This window comes from Alternaria arbusti (genome assembly GCF_024043155.1).
Source record: "Alternaria arbusti strain BMP 1465 chromosome Unknown scaffold_5, whole genome shotgun sequence".
NCBI lineage: Eukaryota > Fungi > Ascomycota > Dothideomycetes > Pleosporales > Pleosporaceae > Alternaria > Alternaria arbusti.
Window position 1 is genome coordinate 58,201 of NW_026249945.1, and position 14,571 is coordinate 72,771.

General features: G+C 53.1%; 6 protein-coding genes across 6 annotated transcripts; 2 read left to right on the plus strand and 4 right to left on the minus strand.

Annotated features, from left to right (window-relative positions):
• Window positions 1–1,474: 1,474 nt before the first annotated feature.
• Window positions 1,475–3,170, plus strand: J4E86_004516 (uncharacterized protein; the record flags this gene model as incomplete). Its single annotated transcript, XM_051445054.1, has 3 exons — window positions 1,475–1,570; window positions 1,625–2,350; window positions 2,406–3,170. The coding sequence occupies 3 exons, from the start codon at window positions 1,475–1,477 to the stop codon at window positions 3,168–3,170; spliced, it is 1,587 nt and encodes a 528-aa protein (XP_051303151.1).
• Window positions 3,171–3,708: 538 nt separating this feature from the next.
• On the minus strand, window positions 3,709–4,671 carry J4E86_004517 (uncharacterized protein; the record flags this gene model as incomplete). Its single annotated transcript, XM_051445055.1, has 4 exons — window positions 3,709–4,109; window positions 4,159–4,338; window positions 4,395–4,547; window positions 4,599–4,671. 4 exons carry the CDS (start codon window positions 4,669–4,671, stop codon window positions 3,709–3,711), a joined length of 807 nt encoding a protein of 268 aa, XP_051303152.1.
• A 2,541-nt stretch (window positions 4,672–7,212) lies between these two features.
• Window positions 7,213–8,748, minus strand: J4E86_004518 (uncharacterized protein; the record flags this gene model as incomplete). The annotated part of the gene is made up of 1 exon (XM_051445056.1): window positions 7,213–8,748. The coding sequence occupies one exon, from the start codon at window positions 8,746–8,748 to the stop codon at window positions 7,213–7,215; it is 1,536 nt and encodes a 511-aa protein (XP_051303153.1).
• Window positions 8,749–10,610: 1,862 nt separating this feature from the next.
• Window positions 10,611–11,930, minus strand: J4E86_004519 (uncharacterized protein; the record flags this gene model as incomplete). The annotated part of the gene is made up of 5 exons (XM_051445057.1): window positions 10,611–10,789; window positions 10,854–11,015; window positions 11,386–11,746; window positions 11,798–11,831; window positions 11,884–11,930. 5 exons carry the CDS (start codon window positions 11,928–11,930, stop codon window positions 10,611–10,613), a joined length of 783 nt encoding a protein of 260 aa, XP_051303154.1.
• Window positions 11,931–12,183: 253 nt separating this feature from the next.
• Window positions 12,184–12,991, plus strand: J4E86_004520 (uncharacterized protein; the record flags this gene model as incomplete). Its single annotated transcript, XM_051445058.1, has 3 exons — window positions 12,184–12,223; window positions 12,296–12,576; window positions 12,635–12,991. The coding sequence occupies 3 exons, from the start codon at window positions 12,184–12,186 to the stop codon at window positions 12,989–12,991; spliced, it is 678 nt and encodes a 225-aa protein (XP_051303155.1).
• Window positions 12,992–13,267: 276 nt separating this feature from the next.
• J4E86_004521 (uncharacterized protein) lies at window positions 13,268–14,491 on the minus strand (the record flags this gene model as incomplete). Its single annotated transcript, XM_051445059.1, has 1 exon — window positions 13,268–14,491. The coding sequence occupies one exon, from the start codon at window positions 14,489–14,491 to the stop codon at window positions 13,268–13,270; it is 1,224 nt and encodes a 407-aa protein (XP_051303156.1).
• Between the last annotated feature and the right edge of the window lie 80 nt (window positions 14,492–14,571).

Here is a 14,571-nt window from a genome sequence, read left to right on the forward strand (position 1 = left end):
TTGCAGCTATCAGCGACAACCTTCTGCTGATCCAGCGGCAGACGTTGGACGACACTCTTGCAGCAATCGGCGCTATGGTCAACATATCTTGCTGCACCTAGAGCAAACATGTTCCAGGATGCAGATGTGGTGCCATATGTAATCACAACACTAGGAGGTGTCGTCACTTCTTGGATGACCCAGATGCGAGTCCACCAGGGTGTGAATGGTGCATGCGTGAACCTCCTCAAAGCTTCGAATAAATGTAGTCGAAAATGATTTTGACTGTGCTGCGAATCTGACTTCGCTGCATATACTTGATCACCGAAGGCCGACTGTGGGTGGAGATGGTCGATGGAAGCAAGGCCATGAAAGAATGAAAAGATCTCATGGACGCCAGGTTCGCCGCTCGCGTTTTCACTAGAAGGAGGAACGGGATGGCCCCATTCAAAGTGCCGAATAGGTGGTGGTTCAGACAAAGAGGAACCAGTACCGTCTAGGTTGTCGCCAAGATACACTATGCATTTCTTGCACATCTTGTAGATGAGGCCCATCAACTGAACTTGATGGGTTCTTTCTTCTCCATTTTTCTGGTTGATACATCTAACCATCGAGATGTCAGATACAGGCAGATAACACATCTGAACTCATACGTACAATGCATCTATCCAGAGATCAACCCCGTCCTTGTAAGCTTCCCGCAGGTGCCTTAGTGCGCCCTCAAGATTCACCGTGATAGGGTAAACACGGCCATCCAGTCGAATGAATCGTGTCACATGTTGCGAGCCCCATACGTAAGACAATGCCCGATATTTTGCCACTCTGATATCGACGTTCGACAGTTCGCAGCGAATCGGTTCGGTCCATTTGCCAGGCAACAGCCTCACGACTCTAATGTGGTTCTCTTGGAGTGGAAGGCCAGGATATGTCGCCGCATCTTTCTTGCGCGCGCTATCGGGAGAGAGGAACATGCTCGCATGCAACAATTTGATGAAAGCAATGATGAAGCAAGAGGCAATCTAAACTATGATCTCGTGTGCGCAATGCTCGCGGCTAGAAGGCGTGGCAGCGAGCTGACCGGTCAGGAACACTGCCACGGCTGCGCATACTCCCCGCGTCGAATCGGAGACGCCTCATGTTCGTCGAGAACAAGTAGATCCGATCCCGAACTCAATAGAGACCGCGCAGGTAGCCTTCGTGTGGGGGGTCGAACAGATGACATCATATCGAGCCTGATCTGCTCTTGCCATTGTTGATACCAGAACTCACGAGCCTAACTTTCCAGAGTAGAACTTGCTTGAATGCGAAAGAGAAGCGGCTGTGTTGTGTGATGATTCGATAGGGAAAGGGCCCTCATGTATCTCTCATAGGTTTTACCGAATGCAGCTTAGCCCCGCGGAAGTGACATCTGGCCGCAACCAAGAACTCCGCGACCAGCTTCACGGCGCATGCCTTTATTCTATTCCTTTCCCAAATCCTAGGGCCTCTTATCGTAATGAGGGGCATTTGGGCACTTCCGGCGGTTTTGCGCATTGCGCTGGCGAACCAGCATGCGTTCAGCGTGTTCGACGATCTGCTCGCTTTCCCCCAGGTATGACGCGCCACGCGACTCAACAACAGCGTCATCTGCTAACAGCACACCCAGTATGAGGTTCTGTGGCCAGACACTTTCGTTACCGAAAACGATGCGACGCTTCTCCTCTCCCACGGATCACCCAGCTCGAGCTCCGCAACACCCGGCTCGCAAGAGACGCAGGAACTCTCGAAACGCGATAAGCCGGCAGCGAACATACCACCCGTAGACGATGCGCTCGAACAGACATACGAAGCAGTCGTGCTGCACGGACAGCGCTACCTATGCAGCATACCCATAATACCAGAAGAGGTGCCGCAGAATGACACAACATCGGCCGAGGAAGCCAAAGCCGAGGAAGAGAAGGAGCTCATACGCGCAGCGGACCGCGGGTGGGAGCTACTCGAAGGCATGAAGGGCAACTGCATCTACTATGTGAGCGGTTGGTGGAGCTACAGCTTCTGCTACAAGGACGAAGTCAAGCAGTTCCACCAGCTGCCACAAAGTCGAGGTGTTCCCCATTACCCACCTGTAGAGGACACAAGCGTACACAGCTTCGTATTGGGAAGGTACCCGAAAGAGGAGAAGAACAAGAAAGCGGACGCGCGTAAGACCCTGAGCAACGAAGAGGGCAGCAAGGAGGCTTTTGATGATGGGGACAACACGGCCGACGATGACGAGAAGGGCCTGGAGATCTCAAGACTAGAGACCAAAGGGTCTAGCAGGTACATGGTACAGCGGCTGTCCGATGGTACTGAGTGCGACTTGACAGGCAAGCCGCGCAAGATCGATGTACAGGTATGTCCCAGCAACGCCATCGTCCTCCAACCCACAGTATTGACATGTCTTCCAGTTCCACTGCAACCCGCAGTCTGCCGACCGAATCGCCATGATCAAAGAAACAAGCACCTGTTCCTACCTCATGATCGTCGACACGCCCCGCCTCTGCCACGACGTTGCCTTCACCCCACCACAAGAAAACCTCGCACATCCTATAACCTGTGAACCCGTCATTCCAGAGTCTGAAGTAGACGCATGGACAGAAGCACAGCTATCCGCCAAGCTGGCCGCGGCCGAACGTCTCATCGCTGCCCACAACGCTGCCGACGACGCCAACACGAACCCGCTCCGCGATCTCGGCGACGGCCTCGAGGGCTCTACCAAGCGCATTGTCATTGGCGGCATTGAAGTCGGCGCAAAGTCGTTTGTGGGAAGCGAAGGCAAGGTGATTGAGAAATCCGTCGTCGTCGGCGGAGGCAAGGAGACATTTATCGGCACCGTAGCGAGTAGCGACGGCAAGCAGATGTCCAAGGAAGAGATGAAGAAGCTCAACATTGCCGATCCCAAGGATGTCGAGACCTTAAAAGCCAATCTGAGGAAGCTGGCTGGCAAGAAGGGATGGAAGCTGGACCTTGTGGACACACCAAGGGGCAGGGAGTTTAGAGGTATCATCGATACCGAAGATCAGGATACTGAGAAGACGAAGAAGAAGTCAACGAAGAACAAAGATGGCGATAGTGCGGGGATGGGCAAGGAGAAGGAACATGAGGTTGAACAGGGCGATGAGGATGAAGAGATGCAGGAGGGGAGTGAGGAGGTGTACAAGGATGAGCTTTGAAGCGCTTATGGTATAGTCATGACACTTTATTACGACTATTATGATTATGGCCTACATGTTGGTACAACTGGGATAAGAGTTCGTGCAGATCATTTTTGAAGTCTTTCTCAATTGTGGCATGCACTGCCGTACTGATGGCCTTTACACCCTGGATTGGGACCACAGCCCCAGGGGTAATTCTTATGCGGGCACGCATATTGCATGTAGTTGATAGTAAGCATGCCTTGGGCGTTTTCCGCGCCCTCATGGAGCGGAACGCTTCCACATTCTATGAAACATTAGACCCCACTTGTCAGCGACCAGAGATGAGTACAACTTACTTTCACACCCATATTTTCGGAGTCGCTTGACCAGAACTTTGACATCCTTGATGGCAATCGGCCGATGAAGATTTCTAGGGAAGACGCAAAAGCCGTAGGTGTTTCCATAGAAACAGGGTTCGCATACGATGTGCTGCCCATTTGTAAATTCCCAGTCTTCGTCTACGGACAGTAGTATTAGTGAGAGCACTCATCATAAGAAGGTATTTGAATGAGTGTCATATGTACTTACCCATCAGATCTATTGACTTGAGGATATTGTTGATAGCAACCCATTCGTTTTCACCGCAGCTATAGCAGTAGCCGCTACCTTTGCAGTTGATACCTTTAGGGGCGCCAAGGGCATGTACGTTTTCGGACGTCCCAGGAGGGAGGAAGGTATCGATGGGATCATCAGCGTCGATAGTCTGGTCGGCAGGAACGTCTGTATCGGTAGTTTGGTCGACAGGAACATCTTCGTCAGTAGACTCGTCGGCTGTAACGCTGGAAGCAACCTCATCGCGGGCAGCCTTGCGCTTGTAATCGCAGACACCCTCTTTGCAGCCAGACGTGACGTAGTTGACCGTAATCTCGCCGGCATTAACGTCGTTTCCTGGCTTAGTAGGGCAGCTGCCACATCCTGGCAACGAGTCAGTATTGGAAGGAAGTGTAGGCCAAGGTGTACTTACTACTACACTTGTGATTGACCAGGTCATTGATCTTGCTCTTGATCAGGCTGCCGTTGACCTTCTCGTCCGCCTTCAGCTTCTGTGGGAAGGCACAGAGGCCGTCGCACTTGTCGGGGTTGGAACATCCACTGCAAAGATTACAAGCGATCTGGTCGCCGTTACCCCACTCTTCTTTGTCGTCTAGATGAAGATCGTTAGCACAGCTCAGTGTGGCGAACCTTTTTTGTAGAACATACCAATAGTATCAATGTATGACTTGATCTTCGAGAGGCTAATGTCGCAAGTCGACAGCGTGCACATGGCGCTGCCGCGGCAGTTGATTCCGAGAAGTGCATCTGCATCGTCGGGGTCTTGGTCTCGAGGAGTGACGTCGTATACGGAGTTGGGGTCTGTAGAAGATTAGCTGGAGGCTTTCGCATAAGCTGGGACTGAGATTGTACGAGATGGGTGAGCGAAAACAGCCACCGCCCGGACAAGGACAGTGGCGGTCACGGTTAGAAGCGTGGTCTTCATGTTGATGACTGCTCGAGACTGGTGTAAGTGGAGAGAAAGTCGACTTCCAGCGCTGATTTAACTCAGTGGAGGGATGGAGCAGAGGGAAGGCGGGGGGATGAAACCCGGGAACTATATGCTGCAATGGGAGCGCGTTGGATCCGAGTGAAGGTGAAGGCAACAAGATCCAGGGTCCAGCAACTACTCGGAGGAAGCTTAGACTGAATAGCGGTAGACAAATGGGCACCGATTGTGTAAAAGCGTGACGTTCACCGTATGCTTTGCCGTATCAGACACGATAGTCTGTGCTTCTATTCTCTCGAAGCAAACGCAAGACCTCACATATGTCTTGGCAGCTCTCATCGACATCCCTCCAAATTACTGGATCTCGAGATACAACCCAATATACTGAACCCACACGACTCGAGACCGTATGAGCACCCCTCAGATCCCATGTCTTCAACTAGTCATAGTCCTATACCCTATTGCCAACAAGTGCTGCGACAGTTAATCCGCGTTGCCTTCTCCTTGAGCAGTCACTCTCTAGCTTTTGACCCACTCTTAAACCCCTAATGACGTTATCTCGAGACGCAAACAAACGACTTGACGGGAAAGACCCTGGAAGGTGAGGAAATCGGGAAAGAGCGAAGAACGACGTAGTGAAACACTACAGTTGAAACTGCTCATCATCATCGTACAAGCAGTCTGAAATTTGCAGTATTTCCAGAGATTTGTCCCAACGAACTTATGCTAAGCCTGCTATGTCCTGATAGAAGGTATATGTCACCGCATACACTTTGGGCAAGACGGTGGCGAGGCAGATAGGGACTACACGTATCACAATCTAGACACGATTTCACGTAAAGACGCGAGAAGAACGCATCGTTCATCTAGCCAAGCTGAAGCAAAGTTGAGAATGAAGGGATAGAAGAAGCGTGCCCAGGTGCTCGAGTGAAGCACGTGGCAAGCAAACTCGTTCGTTCCTTCCCTCAGCTGTTATGACATCATCCTAGCGGCACTAAGCCAAAAACGATCAAATCCAGCTCCATGGAGTCTCAATTTCCCCCCTCCTTCCAATCTAATTCACCATCACAGGCTTCCAAAAGACCGCTTCCGAATATAGAAGGGTCAAATGTCGTACGGACCGAGTCCACGCTTTGGTATGGTGTTTGCATGTGTGGATCGTCCCAGCGATCGTGTCTGTGGGATCCGCACGTGCGCGATACTCGAGACCATCTCGGGTCTCCAAGGGAAAGTAATCAGAAACACGCATTGCTAAGACAACACATTAGCATGACGCATGTTTGAAGCTGCGACTCTTGCTCGCGAAGACATCGCGCCCAAGTGCCGCTGCACGAGGCAGAGATTTACCCTCTCACCGGACATCACCTAGGCAGATAGCATCGCACAACCCAGCGGATCATCAATCCGCGATCTACAACGCACACCTGCATCTCGCGTCCTCTATCCATGAACACATCATCACAGAACGTCAGATGAGCCCGATAGCCGGCTGGTGGTAAGCGAGCATGCTTCGAGAAAGAGAAAGCGGGGCGCAGCACTGGAGGACCTCCTCGTATCTGCACGCCGTCTAGGAAGGAACGAGCGTGCATGTCTCAGCCTCACTTTGTGCCCCTCAGGCAGAACGAAGGGAAAAACAGGCAGAGAGGTAGATTGACATGACACGTTGATCGTTTTGCCTACTTTTGCCTTGTTTTCGACTTGTAGGTGCGACGGGGTGGGGAAGTATTAGTCGCGTTGACGAACACCATCATGAGGACGACAGATAGTACAGAGAGCCAAATCATACTCACTTCTAAGCAATACCGTCTACGTAGATCAAGACCGAAACCAAATAATTCCGCCCCCGCCATCACGCGAAATCGCCATTGTACATTCCCGAATACTGTCATAGCCCCAGCTTACCGATCGCTCCCCCTGTCCACTTTCTCGATTTCCCGCTCTCTGCTCCTACCCACCAGTCATCCACCCCCACGTGAGGAAACTAGGCTCGCACTGCAGGACAAGCGCGTGTCCGGTGAAACGGTCCCTCGAAGTTCCTGGATTACTCTTCATTCCCGGATCGGTAGGCGTTGGGAACGCTTCTATGCCTATGGCTGTGCCGTAGGTTTTGTCTTGTCTTGGGGCAAAAGGGGTGCAGGACCGTTGGTATGGGTGTGCGTTACGGCCTAAATCTCCTCGGTGTATTGGGGCTGTGGGTATGCGAAAGGGAGGAGTTGTGGCTGGGGGCTGTTTGGTAGGTTGTCGGATATGTCAAGATGGGAAGTGAGTAGAGAAGAGTCAACATGGGTATCGCGACAAGGAGGTATTGAGCTGGGAACACAAAAACTGAGAGTAGACTGTTCAAAGATGACGCGCTTTTGATACTCTACTACGGAAATCGTGAACGGCCGTAAAACGATGCTATGTGCTTGACGTATCCCCAAACGCCCAAACGGGTATCAACTATAACGACAGTCGTAGAATGCTGTGACCTTGGTATCCGAAACCTAATCCTTGCCATGTATGTAATCCAAGTCCCTTTTGACAGTTCACAGTGGTTCAGTCTTCTTCTGAGTCCACTTCGCTGTCCGTTTCAGCACTCCTGCGCGGCTTGCCATCACCAATCTTCCATCCTGCACCTTCTCTCGCAACGAGCCCTTCATCAAGAAGATAGCGTTCGAGCCTTTGATCCCTGTGCCACGTAGCAGGGTCGAGCATATCCACGCGACTCTTGTAATCCTTCTCGAAGTGACGTCCAACATGCTCCATGCGCTCCTCCCAGGATGTAATGCCATTGAAGGATCGCTCGCAGAACAAGCAGCTCGAATGTTGTGGCGCATCTCGTAGCTGTAGGTTGCAGCGCACTTGGTGTTCCGAGAGGTTCTCTTCGCAGACTGGGTAATCTATCTGGGTGCGGCAGGACTTGTCTTTCGGAGCAGCGTGCATGCGGCGGAGATGCTGAGTGAATAGATCTTTGCGATTGAAGTCGTTATGGTATAATGTTTGTGGGTCGTTGGAATCGATCGACGGGGTACATAGATCACAGCGCCAGTAACCGAGCTTGATGTGCTGGGTGCTGACGTGCCTTTTCCACTCGTTCTTGGAAGAGAAGTTGGACGTGCAGCCATAGCCGGCGAGCGGACATGGGAAAGCTCGACGGTCTTCAGCCTGAATGCTCGAATCTGTGATCGCTTTTTGTGTCTTGGAGGACCGACGAGATTTCTTCTCTGATCTGACAGATTCCGTGGCACTTGGAGCATGAGAGTCTCTACGGATCGGCTTGCGGCGCTTCGATGTGCGACCCGAGCTACCGCTTGACGTTGTAGACCTTCTCCGTTTAGACCTTGTCGGACTGTAGTCGGAGTCCGAAGCGGGTTCCTCAGGGAAGTCAACGGGCTCTACAGACTGGGCGTCTCGTACCGAGTGTCCGATACCAGAGTCTGCGTACCTCGTATAATCCGGAGTAGCTTCTTCTTTGACTTCACTGTGATGATAATCAGAGGTAGCTTCTTGTTTCATGACAACATCCTCCACATCTTCAGCCACTGCTTCCGGTACCGGAGGCTCGTACTCTAGCTCGCGAAGACTGATGTTACGCTCTTCGGCGTGAGATTCGCAGGCGAACGCTCCGCCTTGAAGATACTCAGCTGCCGGGTATGAAACCGGGAGATGAGAGTAGTCCATCGGGCTTCCATATGGGATGCTATGGCACATGTATGGTGACCGAAGCTCGTCCTGGGTATTTTGACTAGTATTTCCAGAAGAAGTACGATCCGGTGATGCGTTGCGAAAGCAGTCTGCCGGAGGCCAGTGTTGCTCATATTGCTTCTCGTATCGACCGTCTGGGAACGGGATCTTTGCGTAAAGCATGCCTGGCGTAAGGGGGCTTTGCTCGTACAGGAAGCGTTGCATTGGCTGCATGCTGACAATGCCATTGTCGAAATCATCCAGGTAGCTCTCTTCTTCTATATGAAAACGCACTGTATGCTCTTTGCATGGTTGCATGTAGTTGGTGTATTCTGTCGCCCAGACGGGATAGCGCGGCTCGTCCATCGTCTCAATTTGTGGCAGGTCTCGGAACTGATGAGCGTCCATGCCTGATGCTCAGTCGTTGCACAGAACCGGGCAGGGGTAGCGATAGCGACTAAGTATCGCACGGCACCTAGAAGCCAAAGAGTATGGGGGAATGCGAGTGCCGTAGAAGTTCGACAGATACAAGATCTTCTGTTTGTAGAATCTTGCTGAGCAGGCGAAAGAAGTCTTTCAAGTAGACGAGTGGTCAAGGTATTTCAATGTCGTAGTTCTGCCGGCCAGAAGTAACCCAAGTACAGGGACTGGGAAAGGAGGCAAAAGAGGCGGAGCGTCAAGTGGGGGGTGTGACAGACCAAGGCAGCAAAGCAGAAAAGCTAGTGTCAAGTTGCACTGCCGTAATCTTTCGTACCGTCTTTCTGTCCCTCGATGCCATGCTCTACAGTGTTTTATGGTGTTTGAGCCGCAGAGCCGCATCGTCACCCACCAATGGGAGCCCTTGTGCCTTGGCAATATGTACTCCCCTGTTCTCAGCTTCACCGGTGGGCCGCAGTGCACAGTTGTCTAGCCACCACTGCGGTGTACGTGAACTCTAGCACCTACCACCGACGGGTAGGTTCAAGCCCCAGGATTAAGCCCCTAATCAAAAGCAATCTTGCTAGTACTGAGCGGATCGCTACCCCATCGCGATACGTCCAAGCCAACTTTTGTGCAAGAGCTGCTTCCGCGGGCTGCACGTTCGCTAAGCTCTGGGAAGGACGAAGCGAGACCATGTGGACGTGAGCTGTGAGGATGCTAATCGCGGACCCACCAGTTTGAGCGTTGGGGGCCAAAACAAATAAGGAGATGAACGACAAAATGCAAAGTCCCTGGGAACGAATCACATACCTTTGGGTATCGTGGTTTCTGTTAGGAGGCCGGACAGAAAAGCCAGTGGTAGGTTGCTGTTGTGCTACCGCACCTGCGCCAGGGACGTGATTGTTCCGACAGCTGCCGCGCAACCGGAACGCTGATGAGAGGCCCAGGTCCCGATCAAGAGCGAAAAGCCTTCGTCGGTCGGAGGGTGCAGTATCACAGACTCTCATTGGGAGCCGCTGCACAGTGGCTCACCAGCTGGGGCGCATTTGGCTCAGGACACTCGATTTAGGCATCAAGATAGGGCGAAGCATGGTTTCCCTGTCAAAGCAGTTGTCGTACGTTGCTGGAAGGCAGCATCATGGCACTAATGATGATGCTATCATCCCATGAGTGGCAGTAAAGATAGCGAGCGGATGCGCCTGGGCTGTTTCGACGGCTGTATGCACCCTCCAGTGCATTCGTGTTGTCGCCTCACGGCTCAGGCATCAAGCTCGATCCGCAAAGGGGTTTGGCCGGCAAGAGCTTCCAGTGTCTTGGGCTCTCCGGGCGCATTTGGGGGCGGTGCGTCCCGTGTCTTTGGTGATGGAGACTGGCGAGTGGTGGCGGGGAACTGTAGGTGGATTAGAAGGACTCGACGCTTGTGCGCCGTCGCAAGTCGAGAACAGCCCACTCGGATGACTTTGCGCTGCCCCTGCGTCGGCGCGGGGGTGAGACGACGTGACTATCTTCACAGCAAGTTTGCTGTCAAAGTGTCAAAACATTATCCGGCGGCTCTGCGCAGGGATTGAAAGATGTTCGAGAGTCTGGAAATAGCGAGACGCAGGAGATGCACCGCTCTTGGCATGCTATCCCCGCACATGGCTGGCAAGCCACACGGCCGTGGCTGACCGCAAAAGCCGTACGAATGGGATAAGATGATGGGTCATAGAAATTAGCTATCTCGTGCCGGTCGTCTGTATCGGGGGTCTTTGCGCAAAGTCAACGCGGGATACTAGCTTTGTGGGCCCTTTCTAGATATCTATGAACGCCATGGCGGTGCTATGGCCAGCAACTGATGCCCTGTGTCGGCATCATGCTCCAAGTTTGGCAACAAGGCGGTCTTCAATACCCTCCAATATCCATCGATGCTCTAGCACCTCCAGATTCTCGGCTTCGTTGAGAAATAGCTTGTCCGGATCCTGCTCAGGACCCATCATGCCGCCCGCGCCTGGGTTGGCCATGGCCATCTGCTGAGAGACTTGGTTGGCAGCTTTAAATAATACTGTTAGCGTGACTGACTTGACCTGAGTAGGCAAATGCTCTTCCCGACATACCATTGTTGTTCCCCAGAATGAAGTTATAGACGGGCTGGAGCCCGAACAAAGTCAGGAAATACCATGACAAACTAGACACCCATCTGACGTCCAGGTCACGCGTGCCAACTCCAGATTGCAGCATGGACTTGAATTGTGGGGTCAACGGGAAGGGTAGTTTCACTGTGCATATCGGTTAGCAAGAGATCAGATTTGCTTTTACGGCTCGGGAGCAGCCGAATGTCAGAATATGCCGACCAAACGCGCCAACTAGTCGCAAGCATCATGCCGACGCATACAAGAGACCAGCCACTCGCTTCGCCCTAGAAGATAGCGCACGTAGGAACTGCTTCAGAGCTAGGCAAAGCGAAAGGCCACGCAACATGTACTCCGGCATAGACATCCGGCCAACGAACACGGGAAGACTCAGGCTCGCTCGGCTTCATGTGAGACTCGGCCCTGTAGTCTGAAGGTTTTCGGGACACAAGAATACTCTTAATCGCAAGCCGCTTTCCCCTAGGACCCAGGAGTATTTATAGAAAGGCAGACTTACTGATAACGAAACCAGAGAAGAAGGCATTGATCCATCCCATGATCAGAGTCTGTGGGATCATCATCGTCATCTGCCCCTTCATCATGCCCATCATGCCCTCCATCGCCGCAGGATCACTCATGGGATTCGGTCTGGGTTTGCCCCTCAGCTCCGGCTCCGCCAAAAACTTTCCTTCCTGGTAGGCCTGCACCATGTAGGCTTTACGGGTCGCGAAGGAACCGGGCGAGAGGACCTGGGCATTCGTGCGCAGGTTGACGCCGCGCACGAGGGAGCGCTGTTGGCGGATCTTGGCGAGGTCGTGTTTCTTCGGGGTCGACTGGAGGAGTGTCATTGCGTAGTGGCGGAGGATGCCTGTCAAGACCTATATCTATGTTAGCATCTTGTATATTCAGAAGAAATGAGTGCACTGTACCATGACCACTGTAATGGGGAGCAGAATCCACCAACTGTAGAATTATCAGCCATCTTCGTCATGTACCCGCAAACACCAGAACGTACAACAGGGCGGGATCCCGATGGATCGTCTGAACTACAGGCTGTCCCATGGTGCCGGTAGTAGAGAGAGATGCGCGGGATGCGGAGGGGGTGTGGGAGGTGAAGGTCGGTGGTGGTGGTTGTTGCTCGACGATGATAGCTCGCCGCTGAGGCTCCGGCGGGATGTTGTGAGACCAGGGTCCGCGCTTTGCGCTTATGGAAAGGTGTCCAAAGCTACATCACCAACTGCGCAACGAGCCCCAGGCTTCACTACTACCTCTACTCTTGTTGTGATTACTGGAACTATAGATTTACAACTTCACGATGTCGGCCACTCAGAAAATCGCAGTCCACTCCCTCGCCGGTATGCTTTCATTCCCGTCACCACAACCATCTACGCATTCGCCTACAGACCATATCTAATACTCGCGACCAGACCTCAAGAACACGACCGACGACGCCCTCCCCAACTACCTCAACAGCCTCAAGTTCAAGCAGATCCACACACAGACCGATGTGCGGTTAGTCCTCGGCTACACGGCCGTCACCATCGCCGGCGCACTCTTCTACTACGACTGGAAGTTCGGCTGGGAGGCCAGCAAGCCCTACACACTGCCTGCTGTCGTCGCATACTTTCTGTTGAATACCGCATTCAGCTATTGGCTATGGTTCGTGGAGAAGGGTGTAGTGTATGAGGGAGAGGGCAAGACAGGCAGGGTATGTCCACATGCTCCATTCCCGTACTTACGTGTTGGATGATACTGACAACACCAAGGTGAGGATATCCTCCTCCACAAAGAAGCACATTCCAATCTACGAGTGCGACGTCGTCTTCACACCCGCTCCCTACGCCTCGAATCCCAAACAAACGATCCACATCCGCGCGCCCCTGACCCGGTGGTTTACCTCGGATGGCTACTTTGTCGCGAAACCCTTCCAGCAATGGCTCGCTTCTGAAGTGCCCGTGATCGGCGCTGCGGACCCCAACAACGTGGTAGAGGAGATCGGTCGCGGAAGTGCGGGCATGGACCAGACGATGAACCTGAACAGCTCGAATGCGGTGGACATCTTGCAGCAGCTCAAAGCAAGTGGTGCCAAGTTCGCGAGTGGCGATGCGCAGAGAAGGCGGTAGAGGATCATATAACGATGGCTAGGGCTCAGGAAGGAAAAGAGACTGGCGTTGAGGTGTCGACAGTTTTACATGGACCATCTTGCTTTCAAGGAACGGCAAAAGTGTCACAACAGTTGGGTGGGGCATGGACAAGGCCTTTCTTTGCTGCGAACGTCATTTTCGCTATCTAGGAATAATATGCAATGGCTAAGCTATGTTAAACGCCAACAAATGCCCATGAAACCAACCTCTTGGTCGTTTCCCGTTATCCAATCTGGCCCTCTTACATGGCCCAGTTTATGACATCTCTTGCTCAAGCATGGGCAATACCTCAAGCTCCCTCTGGATAATTCTCTCAAACTCCTCCCTGTCTATGCCCGATGCTCTCGCCAACCGGAACAGGCTCTTGATATCCGTGCTGATATGTTGCTTGATCGCAAGCTCGGCCTGGCTGTAGTTCTCTGCCTTTCGCTCTAGCCTCTCGACCGAGTTGGTCGATGCCGAAGAAGAGGGCCGGGGGTGGCTCAGGGCGTTTGCGGTAGCGCTTTGGTCCTGCTCGATGGACTCGAGATGCACCGCGCTGTCGTTGCCATGAACGCCGCTGCCGTTCAGAAGACCGCTTGTGTGTGCCGGTGGCATCGACGAGTCGTAGCCGTTCGGGCCCAGGTTCGTTGTGTCGAGGGGCTCGGTCTGCGGTTCGCGTGTGTAGCTGAGAGCATTGCCATTGAGTGTCGACTCGCCAGCTGCAGGCTCTTCTTCGTCTGGGTCGTGCGCATCGAGCGCAGGCTGCACTTCCGACGCGTAGCGCTCGAAATACTCGAGCTCTGACTGCGACGGTCCGATCTGCGTCCGGCCGCTGGTTCCTGGCGCAGGGGATCGCCTAGGCTGTGGTGTTCGCCCGGGCGTCTGGTCGTATGCAGCCCAGTAAGAACCGTCGTCCTCTTCTTCTGCTTCCTCCGCAGCGGGTTCGGGTTGGATCACGGCTTGGTACGTTGCGACGCCGTTGCTCTTGACCGACACAGACTTTCGCCTGAAGCCAGCCTCGTCAGCAGTGGGAACGTTCTCGAACCACTCGGTGCCGTCGTCAACGTCTTCTGTTCCTCTCAGCTCAGCCAGTAGCCAGCGGCTTCCGCCTTCTCCACCAGTGCACCAGAGGTATGTTGGGATGATTCCATATTCACCCAGTATCAACTTGGCGTGTAGGGTCTCGGGGTCTGATCGTCGGTACAGTATCTGATCTGGGTCCTCCACTTCAATCTCTCCAGAAGCTGGGTGAGGTTCGACATTTATCTTCTCGATGATTTGCGGTAGTCGTGACGCGATGTCTCGGTCCCAGCACAACAGCGACAACCACTCGTTGGAAGACAGAAGCTGTACGCGTTGGCGGAGGATAGGCGATAGGAGGGGTAGAAGACCCGGGGGTACATCTTTGGAGGCATTTGCTGTCGACAGACAGGCCAGCAGTGGCGGGAGCAGTTCCCTGGAATCGGGCCGTGGGATGATTTCGTTGATCCCAGGCATGGCAGCGGTGTGAAAAGATAAGTTGGGTATGGTGTGAAAGGTTGATCGCGCTGATTATACCCACTCGAGAATACAAGGAG